This window comes from Entelurus aequoreus, linkage group LG04 (assembly GCF_033978785.1).
Source record: "Entelurus aequoreus isolate RoL-2023_Sb linkage group LG04, RoL_Eaeq_v1.1, whole genome shotgun sequence".
Classification (NCBI taxonomy): Eukaryota; Metazoa; Chordata; class Actinopteri; order Syngnathiformes; family Syngnathidae; genus Entelurus; species Entelurus aequoreus.
Genome location: NC_084734.1, coordinates 51,177,298 through 51,194,135, shown reverse-complemented (window position 1 = coordinate 51,194,135; position 16,838 = coordinate 51,177,298). Strand labels below are relative to the sequence as shown.

The 16,838-nt window shown below is 44.9% G+C and overlaps 4 protein-coding genes and 2 non-coding genes across 7 annotated transcripts; 3 read left to right on the top strand and 3 right to left on the bottom strand.

Moving 5' to 3' along the window:
* The first annotated feature begins 955 nt into the window (after positions 1-955).
* On the top strand, positions 956-4,247 carry LOC133648769 (ribonucleoside-diphosphate reductase subunit M2). Its single transcript, XM_062045178.1, has 10 exons — positions 956-1,977; positions 2,055-2,123; positions 2,421-2,567; positions 2,645-2,761; positions 2,842-2,975; positions 3,051-3,145; positions 3,235-3,368; positions 3,440-3,544; positions 3,610-3,723; positions 3,974-4,247. Exons 1-10 carry the CDS (start codon positions 1,888-1,890, stop codon positions 4,124-4,126), a joined length of 1,158 nt encoding a protein of 385 aa, XP_061901162.1. The 5' UTR covers positions 956-1,887; the 3' UTR covers positions 4,127-4,247.
* Positions 3,751-10,870, bottom strand: LOC133648770 (galectin-8-like). The gene is made up of 9 exons (XM_062045179.1): positions 10,778-10,870; positions 8,524-8,612; positions 7,956-8,163; positions 7,772-7,891; positions 7,645-7,698; positions 7,548-7,574; positions 7,313-7,401; positions 7,078-7,243; positions 3,751-4,487 (listed from the first exon to the last, which is right to left on the bottom strand). The coding sequence occupies exons 1-9, from the start codon at positions 10,814-10,816 to the stop codon at positions 4,338-4,340; spliced, it is 942 nt and encodes a 313-aa protein (XP_061901163.1). The 5' UTR covers positions 10,817-10,870; the 3' UTR covers positions 3,751-4,337.
* Positions 3,762-3,899, top strand: LOC133649296 (small nucleolar RNA SNORD94). Its single transcript, XR_009826039.1, has one exon. It is a non-coding gene; the product is annotated as a small nucleolar RNA SNORD94 (small nucleolar RNA).
* A 337-nt stretch (positions 10,871-11,207) lies between the features above and the next one.
* On the bottom strand, positions 11,208-14,899 carry LOC133648763 (ribonucleoside-diphosphate reductase subunit M2). Of its 2 annotated transcripts, XM_062045170.1 has the most exons (10): positions 13,564-14,587; positions 13,418-13,486; positions 12,974-13,120; positions 12,760-12,876; positions 12,546-12,679; positions 12,376-12,470; positions 12,153-12,286; positions 11,977-12,081; positions 11,798-11,911; positions 11,208-11,547 (listed from the first exon to the last, which is right to left on the bottom strand). In XM_062045170.1, the coding sequence occupies exons 1-10, from the start codon at positions 13,651-13,653 to the stop codon at positions 11,395-11,397; spliced, it is 1,158 nt and encodes a 385-aa protein (XP_061901154.1). In that variant the 5' UTR covers positions 13,654-14,587; the 3' UTR covers positions 11,208-11,394. The 2 variants fall into 2 exon arrangements, with proteins under 2 accessions (XP_061901154.1, XP_061901155.1); XM_062045171.1 differs by lacking the exons at positions 13,418-13,486; positions 13,564-14,587 and adding an exon at positions 14,702-14,899.
* LOC133649295 (small nucleolar RNA SNORD94) lies at positions 11,622-11,759 on the bottom strand. The gene has a single exon (XR_009826038.1). It is a non-coding gene; the product is annotated as a small nucleolar RNA SNORD94 (small nucleolar RNA).
* tmem242 (transmembrane protein 242) lies at positions 13,995-16,557 on the top strand. The gene is made up of 4 exons (XM_062045172.1): positions 13,995-14,502; positions 14,765-14,865; positions 16,011-16,142; positions 16,215-16,557. Exons 1-4 carry the CDS (start codon positions 14,367-14,369, stop codon positions 16,323-16,325), a joined length of 480 nt encoding a protein of 159 aa, XP_061901156.1. The 5' UTR covers positions 13,995-14,366; the 3' UTR covers positions 16,326-16,557.
* Positions 16,558-16,838: the final 281 nt, after the last annotated feature.

Here is a 16,838-nt window from a genome sequence, read left to right as displayed (position 1 = left end):
GTACTTGTATAGCGCTTTTCTACCTTTTTTTTAAGGAACTCAAAGCGCTTTGACACTATTTGGCGAAAGTGCTGTTGATTAAATATAAAAATTGAGATAAATGATAATAAATGATAAATGGGTTATACTTGTATAGCGCTTTTCTACCTTCAAGGTACTCAAAGCGCTTTGACAGTATTTCCACATTCACCCATTCACACACTGATGGCGGGAGCTGCCATGCAAGGCGCTAACCAGCAGCCATCAGGAGCAAGGGTGAAGTGTCTTGCCCAAGGACACAACGGACGTGACTAGGATGGTAGAAGGTGGGGATTGAACCCCAGTAACCAGCCACTCTACCAACTTCGCCACGCCGTACCTCAAAAGAACAAAGAAATGCGACTGCACAAAAGGGGGCTAGAGGAGTCGTGACAGGAATCCCAAGGGGAGAACATTTTGAAGATTTGAAAAAACAAACAAAAGGGGGAACTGTCACAATGATGAAGAGATTGATGGCATTTAGAAACGGAGAAAAGACAAGAGAGCGAATCTGTGCTTGTTAAAGTTAAAGTACCACTGATAGTCACACACACACTAGGTGTGGTGAAACTATCCTCTGCATTTGACCCATCCCCTTGGTCCACCGCCTGGGAGGTGAGGGGATCAGTGAGCAGCAGTGGTGGCCACGCTCGGGAATCCTTTTGGTGGTTTAACCCCCAATTCCAACCCTTGATGCTGAGTGCCAAGCAGGGAGGTAACGGGTCCCGTTTTTATAGTATTTGGTATGAGAGGAGGGAATAGAAATAGGAAAGAAGAAGACAATATTACTAGAATGAGATTAGGACATACATATCTAAATCGTTCAGTGTAATTGATAGGGAAACATTATACAGGCTGTGTGACTATTGTCATCAGACAGAAAGTGTAGGGCATATTTTAATACAGTGTAGGAAATACAATAGAAAAAGGGAAATACTGGAAAATAAGTTAGTGAAAGAGAAGGTTAGGTTAGTAGTGGAAGATATTTCCCCCCATTTACTTCCGTGATCATGTTTCCTCTTACGTCATTGAAAGCGATCGATAGCACTTCGGCTTTGACTGCCCGTCGCTGGAAGGATACTTCGTCTTTGACAGCTGCTGGAATCTGAAGAAATCGATTACTGTTTTTTTTTTGTACAGGCGCGAAACAGGACAGTCGCATGCCGGTTAAGGACCCCCGGCAATTTTGTGATTTTATTGGACGCAGGGGAAAGAAATTTGGCGTGACAGTTCCATCTCGGTCCACACTCTATATCAGAAGGTGACGGTAATGCACACTATAAGGGTGTTTGCAAACCGCCATTAAACCAAAAAAGAAGACCGAAGAAGAATGATGAGTACTGAAACTACTAACATAGGCACATTTGAGCTTTTTATAAAATGTTATTTAGATGTACGACTGCAAAACCTTTTTGATCAGTTGACAATTTAAAAGTGGACGATGCTAATTTAAAACGTTTTATATGCTTTAATATTAGGCAAAAAGAGGAGTACAATGCCAAAATCGGAGCATAAATTATAAACTGTAAAACATAACTGTATCTATGGAGACAATCCACCATCAATTCAACATTAAAGTGTTTTCTCTTTTTGTAGTTTTGTAACCTTTTGTGCAGTGGACGTCACCAAGTCACGTGAATTTAAAGAGCCTTGTGATTGGTGAAACTGCCGCGACTCTCTTAAAGAGACAGTACAAGCTTCGCTCCTATTGGTCCTCGGCGTTCCGCGCCAAACTTCCAATAAAAAGACGAGCGGCAAACAAAAGCCGCTTCACTCTGTGCTCGTCCCGTGTCTGCGCTGTCGTTTAGAACATCTGCTTTCTTTTACAACAAATTCGTTTAATATCAATCAGTGTTTTTAATTGTCGAAATGCAGTCTGCTCGCTCGCCTCTTTCCGTCCGCAACGAGAACAAGCTGAGCGCTGACGTCAGCAACATGTCGCTGGATAAAGAAAACACGGTGAGCGCCAACAAACATCTAGAATTGTCGTTCAAGCGTTCAAAGTTAGTCTTCTAAACGTATATTTTGTCTTGCAGCCTCCGAGCCTGAACACTGCGCGTATCCTGGCGTCGAAAACCGCGCGCAAAATATTCTCTGAGACTCCGGTAAGAGAGGTCAAAGGTTATTAAAGCCTCAAACGTTTGACCGCTTTGTTGCCACCTTAATGTGTTTTATGGAGCAAACGTACGAAGCCGCGCATTAACTTTTCTATTGTGTGTTGGCGCGCTTCGCCGCTTGAAGCCAGCGGCTGTAGCTTAGCATGTTTGATGCTAGCGCTACTTGCTAACTTGATGTGACGTCACCGTCCATGTAAATACACGTGCAGATTAGACAGTGAAGTCAGGAGGTCAATGAAATTAAGAAAAGATGAGCATCGTGGATTTTGTCTTGTTGTCCCACAGAGCCAAGTCGTGAAGAAGAGTGGCGGCAAGGAGGCAGAGCCTCTGCTCAAGGACAACCCCCGCCGCTTCGTCATCTTCCCCATCCAGTACCATGACATCTGGCGCATGTACAAGAAGGCAGAGGCATCTTTCTGGACTGCAGAAGAGGTAAAGATGGCAGTGTGTGTGTGTGTGTGTGTGTGTTTGACAGAGTACCTTTGCATGATGGGATGTTGTGTGTGCAGGTGGACCTGTCCAAGGACCTGCAGCACTGGGACACTCTGAAGGAAGACGAGAAGTTCTTCATCTCTCACGTGTTGGCCTTCTTCGCCGCCAGCGACGGCATCGTCAACGAGAACCTGGTAAGTGCGTCACGTGTACGCCGGGCGTGCAGCGTTCCCACAGCGTGGTGAGCGTCCGCTGATGTGCCCGTGTCCGCCAGGTGGAGCGCTTCATGCAGGAAGTGCAGGTGACGGAGGCGCGCTGTTTCTACGGTTTCCAGATCGCCATGGAGAACATCCACTCTGAGATGTACAGCCTCCTCATTGACACCTACATCAAAGACCCCAAAGAAAGGTGAGAGACCCTGGCGTTCCCTCGCTTCGCTGTGCGCTCTGCAGTGTGATCTGAGCGTGTGTTCGATCCCCACAGAGAGTACCTCTTCAACGCCATCGAGACAATGCCGTGCGTCAAGAAGAAGGCCGACTGGGCAATCAACTGGATCGGCAACAAGAACGCCAGCTTTGGTAAGAGCAGGCGCCATGCGGCCACCGTCCTCGTCTTGTGCCTTACTGGACGCTCACCAGCTGGCCTCTGGTGCGTGTCCCTCCTCCAGGTGAGCGCGTGGTGGCCTTTGCCGCAGTGGAAGGGATCTTCTTCTCCGGGTCCTTCGCCGCTATTTTCTGGCTAAAGAAACGCGGCCTGATGCCTGGCCTGACCTTCTCTAACGAGCTCATCAGCAGAGACGAGGTGAGACTCCGCCCACTGAGGCGCCTCGGCGTGCTGAGGGTGCCAACTGACCATCCGATGGTGTGTTTCAGGGTCTCCACTGCGACTTTGCTTGTCTGATGTTCAAGCACCTGCTCAACAAGCCTTCTGTCGACACTGTGACCTCCATCATCAGGAACGCTGTAGCGATCGAACAGGTGAGGTCACCCTGCTGACAACCCGGCCTCGTCGCCGCTCGGCTGACGCCCTCTTCTGTGTTCAGGAGTTCCTGACTCAGGCGCTGCCCGTCAAACTCATCGGGATGAACTGTGACCTGATGAAGCGTTACATCGAGTTCGTCGCCAACAGGCTCATGATGGAGCTCGGCTTGGACAAGGTAACCTTTGATGACGCCAGGCGGGGGCGGAATGTGGCTGCGTGATGATGAGAAGCGCAGGGGTACGGACCTCAGCCGCTCATGGGGGCTGAGTGTTGCCGCGCTCGCTTCTCCAGAAGACATGTGGTCTACTGGAGGACGGGCGGCGACACGAAAAAGACGCTTGTCTGAACGCTCACCCAGGCTCCGCCCCCAACTCGCGCTCTACTTCTCCGACCTTTTCACGCTCACTTTCTGTGTGTGTCTGTAGATGTATCGTGTGGAGAACCCCTTCGACTTCATGGAAAACATCTCACTGGAGGGAAAGACCAACTTCTTTGAGAAGCGTGTTGGCGAGTATCAGAGGATGGGTGTCATGGCCGCCACCACCGACAACACCTTCACGCTGGATGCTGACTTCTGACCACGCCCACTTTTCTGCAGCTTATGTGGCCACGCTCACTTTTCTGCAGCTTACGGACTTGTCCTTTTTTTTTTATTGTAATTTGTAAATATCTTTTTTAATAAAATGTATTTATGTTTTAGGTAAATGTATCTTTCTTGGTAATGGAATGACAACTGATGGCTGTTTGACATTTTTAGCGGAATATGATTAGCATGTTGGCATGCTGGTGTCACATAAGCCTGGCATCTATCAGTTTGACATCTCCAATCACTTCCAGCTGTGTGATGCATCGCAGGTCCTGGATTCGATGTTTGTAAGTCACTTGGTGGATCCCATTGACGGCGACAAGAAACTGCTGAGCATCAGAGACGATGATGATCTATGGAAAAAACAATCTGCTTTATTCGCCAAGTATGTTTAACACAAGGAATTTGGCTTTGTAGGTTGTGCATTATGTTCAATGTAGAACATATTAATGATTATAAAATATGTGCGCAAAGATAATGTGAGCATGAGTTACTCTTGGTGACAGATCAGTTTATTTCATCAAAATGATAACCCAAGGTCATGACATGGATCTACACTTAAAGGGAACCAACTTTTTTTGGAATTTGGAGAGACAAGACAAAAGGTTTTTGTTTTTTCCAGTTTAACATAATCAGCTTGTTGTAGGTGACTAGCAATGCAGCTAATGGGAGAAATCAATTCTACCACTAAATAAGTTTAAAAATATATTCAGAAACCGTCAACAATACTTCATTTATGTCCGTAACCTGAATACTAACCAAGCTGTAGCGACAGTGTTATTGGAAGAGCGAACACCGAGGAACTAACCTGTCTCTCGCCAGATCCTTATAGTTTGCTGAGCTCCACACAAGGATCTGGGCTCGAAGGCATTGCAAACTCCTTCAGGATAGCAAAAAATAATTAACCAATCAGGATCGCCGGGTGGGATTTCATAGATGTGACGTAGCGCCGAAGCGACTGTTTGATTCAAACAACAATGGCGGCACGCAGTGAGGAGTCGTGTGCTGACATTGATTCTGCTATTCAAACTGTTTTGCGACATCGATCAAATATTATTTAAAAGATGGAAGGCATTTATTGGTGGCAAGGATGTTTTGGCTCTTCTTCCGACCAGGTTTGGATTTCCCAGCGTCGCTCTTATCAGCGTCACGGGTTGATTTCTATGTGAGTGGTTGAAGTAGCACATCATTCAAGATAACGGACAAGTGGTTTATCCAATCACATACAAGCCTTCTGAGATACATCTCCTATTGAGAACTCTCAGATTCTTGTGTGGAGCTCAGCGAATGACAAGGATCTGGCGTGAGTCAGGTTACAGAGGAACTCTTTTTCTAACAAAACACAACATGCTACGGTATAAGCCATAAAAGCTAACTACGACAAGAGATAAGCTAGCTTCTACAACAACACGAAACATGTTTAAATTTGTAATGTACAACACTGCGATACGAGCCAGTTTGTACTGACGGAAAAACATGGAACAATCATAACAGTATCTGTGAAATATTGGCACACATTTCATGTTTTGTTTGTACACAGCTGAGCTAGCCAGACAGCGTATGAACTGTAGTTGTAATAACATGCATGACGTGCTGCGTGTATCATGATCGATATTTAAGTTACTCACTAGATGGACAGTGGTTCGTCTGGTCCAGCTGGGCGGGGACATTTCCTCTTGATTTTGGGTACACAATCCATTTATGTCGAAATAGCTTGTCTCCAAGTTTCACATTTATAGCGTCAAAATCGCTTTCACCTCACTCTCCGGGTTTCCGTCTGTTCAAACAACTCTTCTTTCATGCTTGCTTCTATAAGCAGCAGTATAATGATAAATGGGTTATACTTGTATAGCGCTTTTCTACCTTCAAGGTACTCCTAAGCTTCGAAAGTATAAGCTTGTCATGATTAGAAAACAGTCGTGTTTGATTACGGAAGTAGGAACACAAGTTGTCAGAAGTCAGACATGCGCTGCTATGGAAACAGAAATTAATGCGCCGAAGAAATCAGTCCCGGAAATGATTAAAATTATCATCCATCCATCCATTTTCTACCGCTTGTCCCTTTTGGGGTCGCGGGGGGTGCTGGAGCCTATCTCAACTGCATTCTGGGCGGAAGGCGGGGTACACCCTGGACAAGTCGCCACCCCATCACAGGGCCAACACAGACAGACAGACCACATTCACACACTAGGGACCATTAATTGAGACTTTTATTAGTAGATTGCACAGGGAAGTACATATTCCGTACAATAGACCACTAAATGGTAACACCCGAATAAGTTTTTCAACTTGTTTAAGTCGGGGTGATTCATGATACAGATATATACTATCAGATATATACTATCATCATAATACAGTCATCACACAAGATAATCATCAGAGTATATACATTGAGTTATTTACATTATTTACAATCCGGGGTGTGGGATGTGGGGGGTTAGGTTTGGTTGTTATCATCACTTCAGTCATCAACAATTGAGAACAAAGAAATGGACATTGAAACAGTGTAGGACTGACTTGGTAGGATATGTACAGCAAGTAGTGGACAGAGAGAGAGAGAGAGATCAGAAAGCATAAGAAAAAGTATCTACATTTGATTATTACCTATCCCCAGTGCATGTTTTTGGCGGTGGGAGGAAGCCGGAGTACAAAATACGGTAAATATTACATATTGTTTTGAACGTGTCTGTTATTACATTATATATAGACTTGTAGTGTGTATATAAAACGTTGCTGCAGGGTTTTGAAGTTGTTTTAAAGGGTACAACAGTGACTCCGATTAGCCGGACCTTTCAAGCATTGTTCATTTTTAAAATCGTTTAAAAAAAAAACAGACAAGTTCTTGTCTCTCATAATGATTGTGAACGATATTAAGAAATTCCTAAAAAAAGTGTGGTTATACTTTAAGTGTAGGAAAGTTGTAGATAAGGTCATGTGACTGACCTCAAAGTACTGTCCCGGTCCAAATGGGAAGGAGGCAAGCTTGCGCTCCTCGTCACCCCAGCAACCAGACAGGAAAGAGTTTCGGACAAACACTTCCTCTTTGAAACGAGGGTTGAGGTGCAGTGCGATGTCTTCGCTGTCGCTCACTCGCAGGTTGATGGCAAAGCTGCAACACAAGTTGTGTTGTCATAGTGACAACACATGTCACATGGTCTGTAAAGGGTGGAGCTATTACCGCTTTGCCTTCTGATTGGCTTGTCCTCTGATGGCGATGCTGCGCCCCTCACTGAAACCGCCCACCAGCTCCCCTTTGAATGGAACACACTGCGCACACACACACACACACACACACTGAAAGGTTCTACCTAGTGCAATAATTAATATCCATATTAAAAATAAATGAGTCGCCCAATGGTGGAAGACCACATGTACTTGAAGTTATGGCGGTGATGTGGGCCGAGACAACGCACCATGTCACCTGACAAGACGACCATCGACTGTAAGACAAAAACAAGTCAGCAAAGCTACATGCTAATGCTAACGTCTGTAGTGATAGGCCGAACTTACACCGAGTGCTGCGTGCTGATTGGTCGGAGCATCTGCAGTCGAGAAAGATGTTGACTGCAAACAACAAACCACACGCTGCTCTTTATCCAATCACACAAGTTGTAGTGACTCACAGCCGACCACTCACAGCATGCAGCATGACGGCCACGACATCAACTTTGACCTTTCCTGAAACAGCCAAAGTGTCCACGAGCTCCAGCGCAAGTCGATGCTCATAGTCCAACAGGTGTGCTCCGTTTACTGCCACCTGTAGGACACAACACATTGACGTTTGTCCTTATTTTAGCATGGCTAGCGAGAACGTGGTCCACCTTGAAGCGGTCCTTTAGGACAAGCAGGACTAACTCGAAGGACTGGTCGGTCGTGAAGGGCATGTGAGGAAGGATTTCTTCGTGACCCCATCGCTCCTGGTGCAGCGTATTGCACACCACGCAACCCTTATTCAGTCTGGGGTTCATGTGGAAAGCCACGTCGGCCCTTGGAGCCACGCTGCTGCCGCACGTCAAGTCCACTTGGAACCTGCAGGACCAGCAGGATGAGTTAAAGTTACGTTAAAGTACCAATGATTGTCACACACACACTAGGTGTGGTGAAATTTGTCCTCTGCATTTGACCCATCCCCTTGATCACCCCCTGGGAGGTGAGGGAAGCAGTGGGCAGCAGCGGTGCCGCGCCCGGGAATCATTTTTGGTGATTTAACCCCCAATTCCAACCCTTGATGCTGAGTGCCAAGCAGGGAGGTATTGGGTCCCATTTTTATAGTCTTTGGTATGACTCGGCCGGGGTTTGAACTCACAACCTACCGATCTCAGGGCGGACACTCTAACCACTAGGCCACTGAGATAGGAAGAGTTGCGAGAAGACTAACACGGTCCTAACCTGTCTGCGCCTGACGGAAGCGACCCCTGGATCAGAACCATCTCGCCAGGAACAAGTCCACCCTGGATGGTCCAGCTGAACGGAACCATCTATGACATCAACAGAGTACACTTACTTTAGACTAGAGGTGCTCAAACTCTTTCCATCAAGAGCTGCATACAAAAAAATAAAGTTGTAGTGGCCACTTCAATACATTTTGTGTATTAAAGGCCTACTGAAAGCCACTACTACCGACCACGCAGTCTGATAGTTTATATATCAATGATAAAATCTTAACATTGCAACACATGCCAATATGGCCGGGTTAACTTATAAAGTGCAATTTTAAAATTCCCGGGAAACTTCCGCTTGAAAACGTCACGGTATGATGACGTATGCGCGTGACGTCACGAGGTCAAGGGTAGTGTTTGGACCCTATGCAAATAGCTGTTTTCTTCGACAAAATTCCACAGTATTCTGGACATCTGTGTTGGTGAATATTTTGTAATTTGTTTAATGGACAATGGAGACTGCAAATAAGAAAGTTGTAGGTGCGATCGGTGTATTAGCAGCTGGCTGTAGCAACACCAACACCAGGAGGTTGTGTTGTGTTTTGAGCAGGATAGCAGACGCACTACGGTGAGTACAGCTTTGGCTTCCAAACATTTGATCGCTTGCCCGTACGTGCGTGTCGATATGTGCATGTCACGCACGTAACTTTGGGGAAATATATGTTTCTTGCCGACTCTGATGGCGGCCGGGGTGTCGTCGAAAGCTACAACGCCTGCCGCCGCCCCGTAGCTAACTTAGCTTCTATTTTTTTAGCTTCGCCAAGCTGAAAATTAATAACCGTGTATTTACATGTTCATGCTTTAATAGTATTGTTGATCTTCTGTCTAGCCTTCCAGTCAGGGTTTTTTAAAATTTTGTTTCTATCTGCATTTTGAGCCTGCTATCACGTTAGCTCTGTAGCTAACATAGCTTCTATTTTATCCGAAGTGGTTTAAAATACAAATCCGTGATCCACAATAGAAAAAGGAGAGAGTGTGGAATCCAATGAGCCAGCTTGTACCTAAGTTACGGTCAGAGTGAAAAAAGATACACCCCGCACTACACGGTAGTCCTTCACTCTAAAGTTCTTCATCCACGAATCTTTCATCCTCGCTCAAATTAATGGGGTAATCGTCGCTTTCTCGGTCCGAATGTCTCTCGCTCCATTGCAAACAACGGGGAATTGTGAGGAATCCTTAGTCTTGTGACGTCACGCTATACTTCCGGTAGGGGCAAGGCTTTTTTTATCAGCGAGCAAAAGTTGCGAAGTTTATCGTCGATTTTCTCTACTAAATCCTTTCAGCAAAAATATGGCAATATCGCAAAATTATCAAGTATGACACATAGAATGGATCTGCTATTCCCGTTTACATAAAAAAAATTCATTTCAGTAGGCCTTTAAAGATCCTAAAACAATACAATGTACATCAATCAATATATGCTAAACTGTCTAAACAAAACATCCACAACTTAACTTTGTTATAGCTAACAAAGCAAATAGTGTAATCTGACCTAAAAAAAACAACCTTTGAGATATTTAATTTTTTTCTGACTATTCTTTACTAATATTGTTACAACTAAACACTTTGAGGCTTTCACTAACCATATCTTGAAGAAAATGTGTACAAATGTAGTGATCTGCCTAGTTTTCTTTGCTCGCAAAACTTTCGCTCAGTGTGCAGCAGCAGTTACATATACTGTAATATTGTACATGGTAATTGTTATATATTATATAAAAATATAATATATCAGTATATATCATACTGTATATACAATATTTAAATATTTCATATAGGTTATATTTTATATTGCTACTACGGTACTTTTGTCTACTTTATACCTGCTTTATCATTTCCAGCCTATATAATTGAGCTACTGTGTGGAACAATTTCCCTTATGGATCATTGAAGTTTGTCTAAAAAGTTTATGGATAGTGTTTGTCTTATTTATACACGGTGCAAGTGTTTAGTGTGCAAAAACGAGCTGCGGGCTGCACTGTGGACATCCCTGTTTTAGAGTTGAACATACTTAGGTCAGGATTATTTTGAAACAGGTTTTATTGCAATTATTAGCATGTTCTATAACTCGGAATATGGTCTATCGGTTACGCAATTGTAAATAAAATATCGAGCGCAAGTCGCACTTCAGTTAATTAAAAGTGCGAAAATAAATGACATTATATTCCACTCTGTAAATGTAAACATTGAAACACGAACTTACTCACCGGCTTTAAAAAAGTTTGTCTCGCTTGAGAAATCGACATGTTAGCTTGTTGCTGTTTCCTGCGACTTTACTTCCGTCTACGTCACTACTGTCATGTGACTTGGGCGCGGTCTATTGTGACATAAATAAATGATAAGTGGGTTATACTTGTATAGCGCTTTTCTACCTTCAAGGTACTCAAAGCGCTTTGACAGTATTTCCACATTTACCCATTCACACACTGATGGCGGGAGCTGCCATGCAAGGCACTAACCAGCAGCCATCAGAGGCAAAGGGTGAAGTGTCTTGCCCAAGGACACAACGGACATGACTAGGAAGGTAGAAGGTGGGAATTGAACCCCAGTAACCAGCAACACTCCGATTGCTGGCACAGCCACTCTACCAACTTCGCCACGCCGTCCCTACTTGATATTCAAAACAGCACATGATGATCAGGAGATGACAATTTTATTTACACATGACACTACAGCATATACACTTAAAATGTTATTTACATAAAATACCAAAAAGTAATCAATTCATTACTTAAAACATAAATACATTTTATTAGAAAATATATTTACAAATTACAATAAAAGAAAAGGACACAGTCCATAAGCTGCAGAAAAGTGGGCATGGTCAGAAGTCAGCATCCAGCGTGAAGGTGTTGTCGGTGGTGGCGGCCATGACACCCATCCTCTGATACTCGCCAACACGCTTCTCAAAGAAGTTGGTCTTTCCCTCCAGTGAGATGTTTTCCATGAAGTCGAAGGGGTTCTCCACACGATACATCTACAGACACACACAGAAAGTGAGCGTGAAAAGGTCGGAGAAGTAGAGCGCGAGTTTGGGGCGGAGCCTGGGTGAGCGTTCAGACAAGCGTCTTTTTCGTGTCGCCGCCCGTCCTCCAGTAGACCACATGTCTTCTGGAGAAGCGAGCGCGGCAACACTCAGCCCCCATGAGCGGCTGAGGTCCGTACCCCTGCGCTTCTCATCATCACGCAGCCACATTCCGCCCCCGCCTGGCGTCATCAAAGGTTACCTTGTCCAGGCCGAGCTCCATCATGAGCCTGTCGGCGACGAACTCGATGTAACGCTTCATCAGGTCACAGTTCATCCCGATGAGTTTGACGGGCAGCGCCTGAGTCAGGAACTCCTGAACACAGAAGAGGGCGTCAGCCGAGCGGCGACGAGGCCGGGTTGTCAGCAGGGTGACCTCACCTGTTCGATCGCTACAGCGTTCCTGATGATGGAGGTCACAGTGTCAACGGAAGGCTTGTTGAGCAGGTGCTTGAACATCAGACAAGCAAAGTCGCAGTGGAGACCCTGAAACACACCATCGGATGGTCAGTTGGCACCCTCAGCACGCCGAGGCGCCTCAGTGGGCGGAGTCTCACCTCGTCTCTGCTGATGAGCTCGTTAGAGAAGGTCAGGCCGGGCATCAGGCCGCGTTTCTTTAGCCAGAAAATAGCAGCGAAGGACCCGGAGAAGAAGATCCCTTCCACGGCGGCAAAGGCCACCACGCGCTCACCTGGAGGAGGGACACGCACCAGAGGCCAGCTGGTGAGCGTCCAGTAAGGCACAAGACGAGGACGGTGGCCGCATGGCGCCCGCTCTTACCGAAACTGGCGTTCTTGTTGCCGATCCAGTTGATTGCCCAGTCGGCCTTCTTCTTGACGCACGGCATTGTCTCGATGGCGTTGAAGAGGTACTCTCTGTGGGGATCGAACACACGCTCAGATCACACTGCAGAGCGCACAGCGAAGCGAGGGAACGCCAGGGTCTCTCACCTTTCTTTGGGGTCTTTGATGTAGGTGTCAATGAGGAGGCTGTACATCTCAGAGTGGATGTTCTCCATGGCGATCTGGAAACCGTAGAAACAGCGCGCCTCCGTCACCTGCACTTCCTGCATGAAGCGCTCCACCTGGCGGACACGGGCACATCAGCGGACGATCACCACGCTGTGGGAAAGCTGCACGCCCGGCGTACACGTGACGCACTTACCAGGTTCTCGTTGACGATGCCGTCGCTGGCGGCGAAGAAGGCCAACACGTGAGAGATGAAGAACTTCTCGTCTTCCTTCAGAGTGTCCCAGTGCTGCAGGTCCTTGGACAGGTCCACCTGCACACATAACATCCCATCATGCAAAGGTACTCTGTCAAACACACACACACACACACACACACACACACACACACACACACACGGCCATCTTTACCTCTTCTGCAGTCCAGAAAGATGCCTCTGCCTTCTTGTACATGCGCCAGATGTCATGGTACTGGATGGGGAAGATGACGAAGCGGCGGGGGTTGTCCTTGAGCAGAGGCTCTGCCTCCTTGCCGCCACTCTCCTTCACCACTTGGCTCTGTGGGACAACAAGACAAAATCCACGATGCTCATCTTTTCTTAATTTCATTGACCTCCTGACTTCACTGTCTAATCTGCACGTGTATTTACATGGACGGTGACGTCACATCAAGTTAGCAAGTAGCGCTAGCATCAAACATGCTAAGCTACAGCCGCTGGCTTCAAGCGGCGAAGCGCGCCAACACACAATAGAAAAGTTAATGCGCGGCTTCGTACGTTTGCTCCATAAAACACATTTTGGTGGCAACAAAGCGGTCAAACGTTTGAGGCTTTAATAACCTTTGACCTCACTTACCGGAGTCTCGGAGAATATTTTGCGCGCGGTTTTCGACGCCAGGATACGCGCAGTGTTCAGGCTCGGAGGCTGCAAGACAAAATATACGTTTAGAAGACTAACTTTGAACGCTTGAACGACAATTCTAGATGTTTGTTGGCGCTCACCGTGTTTTCTTTATCCAGCGACATGTTGCTGACGTCACCGCTCAGCTTGTTCTCGTTGCGGACGGAAAGAGGCGAGCGAGCAGACTGCATTTCGACAATTAAAATGACTAGACGAGTTTAAAAGTAAATAGTTATAAAATAATGCAGACGTTCTAAACTACCACACAGACACACGAAGGACACAGAGTGAAGCAGCTTCCGTTTGCCGCTCGTCTTTTTATTGGAACTTTGGCGCCGGAACGCTGTGAACCAATAGGAGCGAAGCTTGTACTGTCTCTTTAAGAGAGTCGCGGCAGTTTCACCAATCACAAGGCTCTTTACACTCACGTGACTTGGTGACGTCCACTGCACAAAAAGGTTACAAAACTAAAACAAAATGCTTACAAAACACTCCAATGTTAAATTACAGGTAGAACCCGACATCGGACTCCTAAAGCATTAATTAACCTCAGCTTTTTTTAACAGTACATTTGACACAAAACAACGTTAACTATCAAATTAGATCACGAATTCTCATACCAAAAATGTGCCCTTTTGTTAAAGTACGAGACTGGGGACATATTAATGTAACAGCTTTAGGATACTTTTTTTCTTCTTCTTCCCAAAACCTAATTGTGAGACTGGCTGTAACAGACGATCTTTGATCCATTACGGCGTAGACACGCTGAAATTAATGGAATATAAACAATACTATTAGAACCGTCCGGTTAATTTAACGTGAATTTTCATTAAAATTTTATCTTTTGCATGAAAAACGAAAAAATGTGTGCGTAACATCAAATTTCGGTCGTGATAAAACAAAAATGTTATTTCCTTCCGACGTCTTGTTTCTGCCCGGTCATGTGACACGGACGGTACAACAGGACATGTTACCAAAGGACGAAGACATCGTTGAAGTGTCTCGAAATGATGACACCAACAAAGTGCAGATGATTAAAGGTAAGCCTTTAACAAGTGTTTTTGTTCAAATAAAGACACATGTAAGCGGCTTTCGCTCGTTGTTGAGGCGTTTTGTGTGAAGGTCACGACAATGTTGCTGTCATCTAAAGTGAGGCGTTTTGTGTGAAGGTCACGACAATGTTGCTGTCATCTAAAGAAGAAATCAACGACACACACGTATTGTCTTAAATAAACTGACCTGTTTAGGCAAGATGTGCTGTCCTAAGTGTGGAAATAATTATTTGGTGCTTCCGGTGTGCAGGTGCAGCCTTTTTGAGCACGGTGGCGTCTTTGGGGCTCATCGCGGGCTTTGGCTCCACTCTGGCGCTGGCCAAGAAGAACAACCCAGACTGGTTTAATAAGGTAAACGTTTGTCATTGCTTCCAACAAGGTTGCCGATGCAAACTGCAGCTTTGATATCCACCCACTTCCTGCTTTGACAAGGTCACTTCCGGTTACAGTGTGACGTTGAAATTCTAGAAATAGTCAACTAAACCAGCTACGCAAATACATTTTAGAACTTTTCTCCATCAGTAGGACACCTGTGTCTTTTTTTGGTTTTCATACATGTGATTTATGTTTTAATATGTATGTTGTTTTGTCTCGAGGCGTTTAATTTAGAATGTGAATGGTCATTATTTAATGTGGTTAAATGTAACTGTTTAATGTGGCTCTTGACTTTTGTTCTATTATTAATTAGGGCTGCGAATCTTTGGGTGTCCGACGATTTGATTCAATATAGATTCTTAGGGTCACGATTCGATTCTAAATCGATTTTTTTTTCTCGATTCAATGCGATTCTTGATTCAAAAATGAAATGTTCCCGATTCAAAACGATTCTCTATTCATTCAATACATAGGATTTCAGCAGGATCTACCCCAGTCAGCTGACATGCAAGCAGAAACGTAGATTTTTGTAAAAAGCTTTTATAATTGTAACAGACAATGTTTTATCAACTGATTGCAATAATGTAAATTTGTTTTAACTTTAAAATGAACCAAAAATATCACTTATTTTATCTTTGTGAAAATATTGGACACAGTGTGTTGTCAAGCTTATGAGATGCGATACAAGTGTAAGCCACTGTGACACTATTGTTCATTTTTTAAAATTTTTATAAATGTCTAATGATAATGTCAATGACGGATTTTTAATCACTGCTATGTTGAAATTGTAACTAATATTGACACTGTTGTTGATAATATTCATTTTTGTTTCACTACTTTTGGTCTGTTCTGTGTCGTGTTTGTGTCTCCTCTCAATTGCTCTGTTTATTGCAGTTCTGAGTGTTGCTGGGTCGGGTTTGGTTTTGGAATTGGATTGCATTGTTATGGTATTGCTGTGTATTGTTTTGTTGGATTGATTAATGAAAAAAACACATTTTCGATCTTTTCAAAATGAGAATCGATTCTGAATCGCACAACGTGAGAATCGCGATTCGAATTCGAATCGATTTTTTCCCACACCCCTATTATTAATATTAACTGAGTGTGTGTGTTGACTGCAGGGCGTTACAGCGACGCTTCCTGAGAGCGGCGCAGCACTTGCCTTGCGGGCTCTTGGCAGAGGTTCTATGTACGCCTGGTGTGGCGTGGGGCTGCTCAGCTTCACCGTGTGGAAACTTCTGGATGTTCACAGCGTACGTGTTCTACTTCCAAATGGAAAATTGCAGAAGGAAGGAAAATCAATGTTGAAATGTTTTGTCTTTCAGCTGTCTGAGTTCAGATGCAAGATGGCCTCTTTCTTCCCGCCTATCCCAAAGTCGGACACGGCGGGGGGGTCTGACTTGCAGGACTTGGAGTCGCTTTTTAAGTCCAAGTAACAGAGGCACTAAAGTGAGCGTGTTGGAACACAGCCCAGTTGAACTGAGAACGTTTGGTGCTTTCAGGGACCCTCAGACAAAGCGGGGACACTGGACATGTGTCATTTGACTCATGTTAATTGAATATGTGAATATCAATACATGCTTGTGAAGCTTGTTGTTAGCTGCATATCCCTACAATGAAATAAGTGCTGGAAACTGACAAGGTCCTCATAAACGAAGATGCTTTTGGGTTTAATTATCCATCCATTCATCCATTTTCTACCGCTTGTCACTCTCAGGGTCACGGGGGTGGCTGTAGCATATCCCAGCTGCATTCGGACGGAAGACGGGGTACACCCTGGACAAGTCACCACCTCATCAAATTCTTTAGAATTTGTGAATAGTGTATTTTAAATAAGCTGGTTAGAAGGGGACATGTCGTTTGTGCACATTGGTTGATTTTGAGGATTCAGTCAAGATGGCTCCCATCACCAGACCAATTGGACCCACTTTTCGTCTCGACTTTGGTAT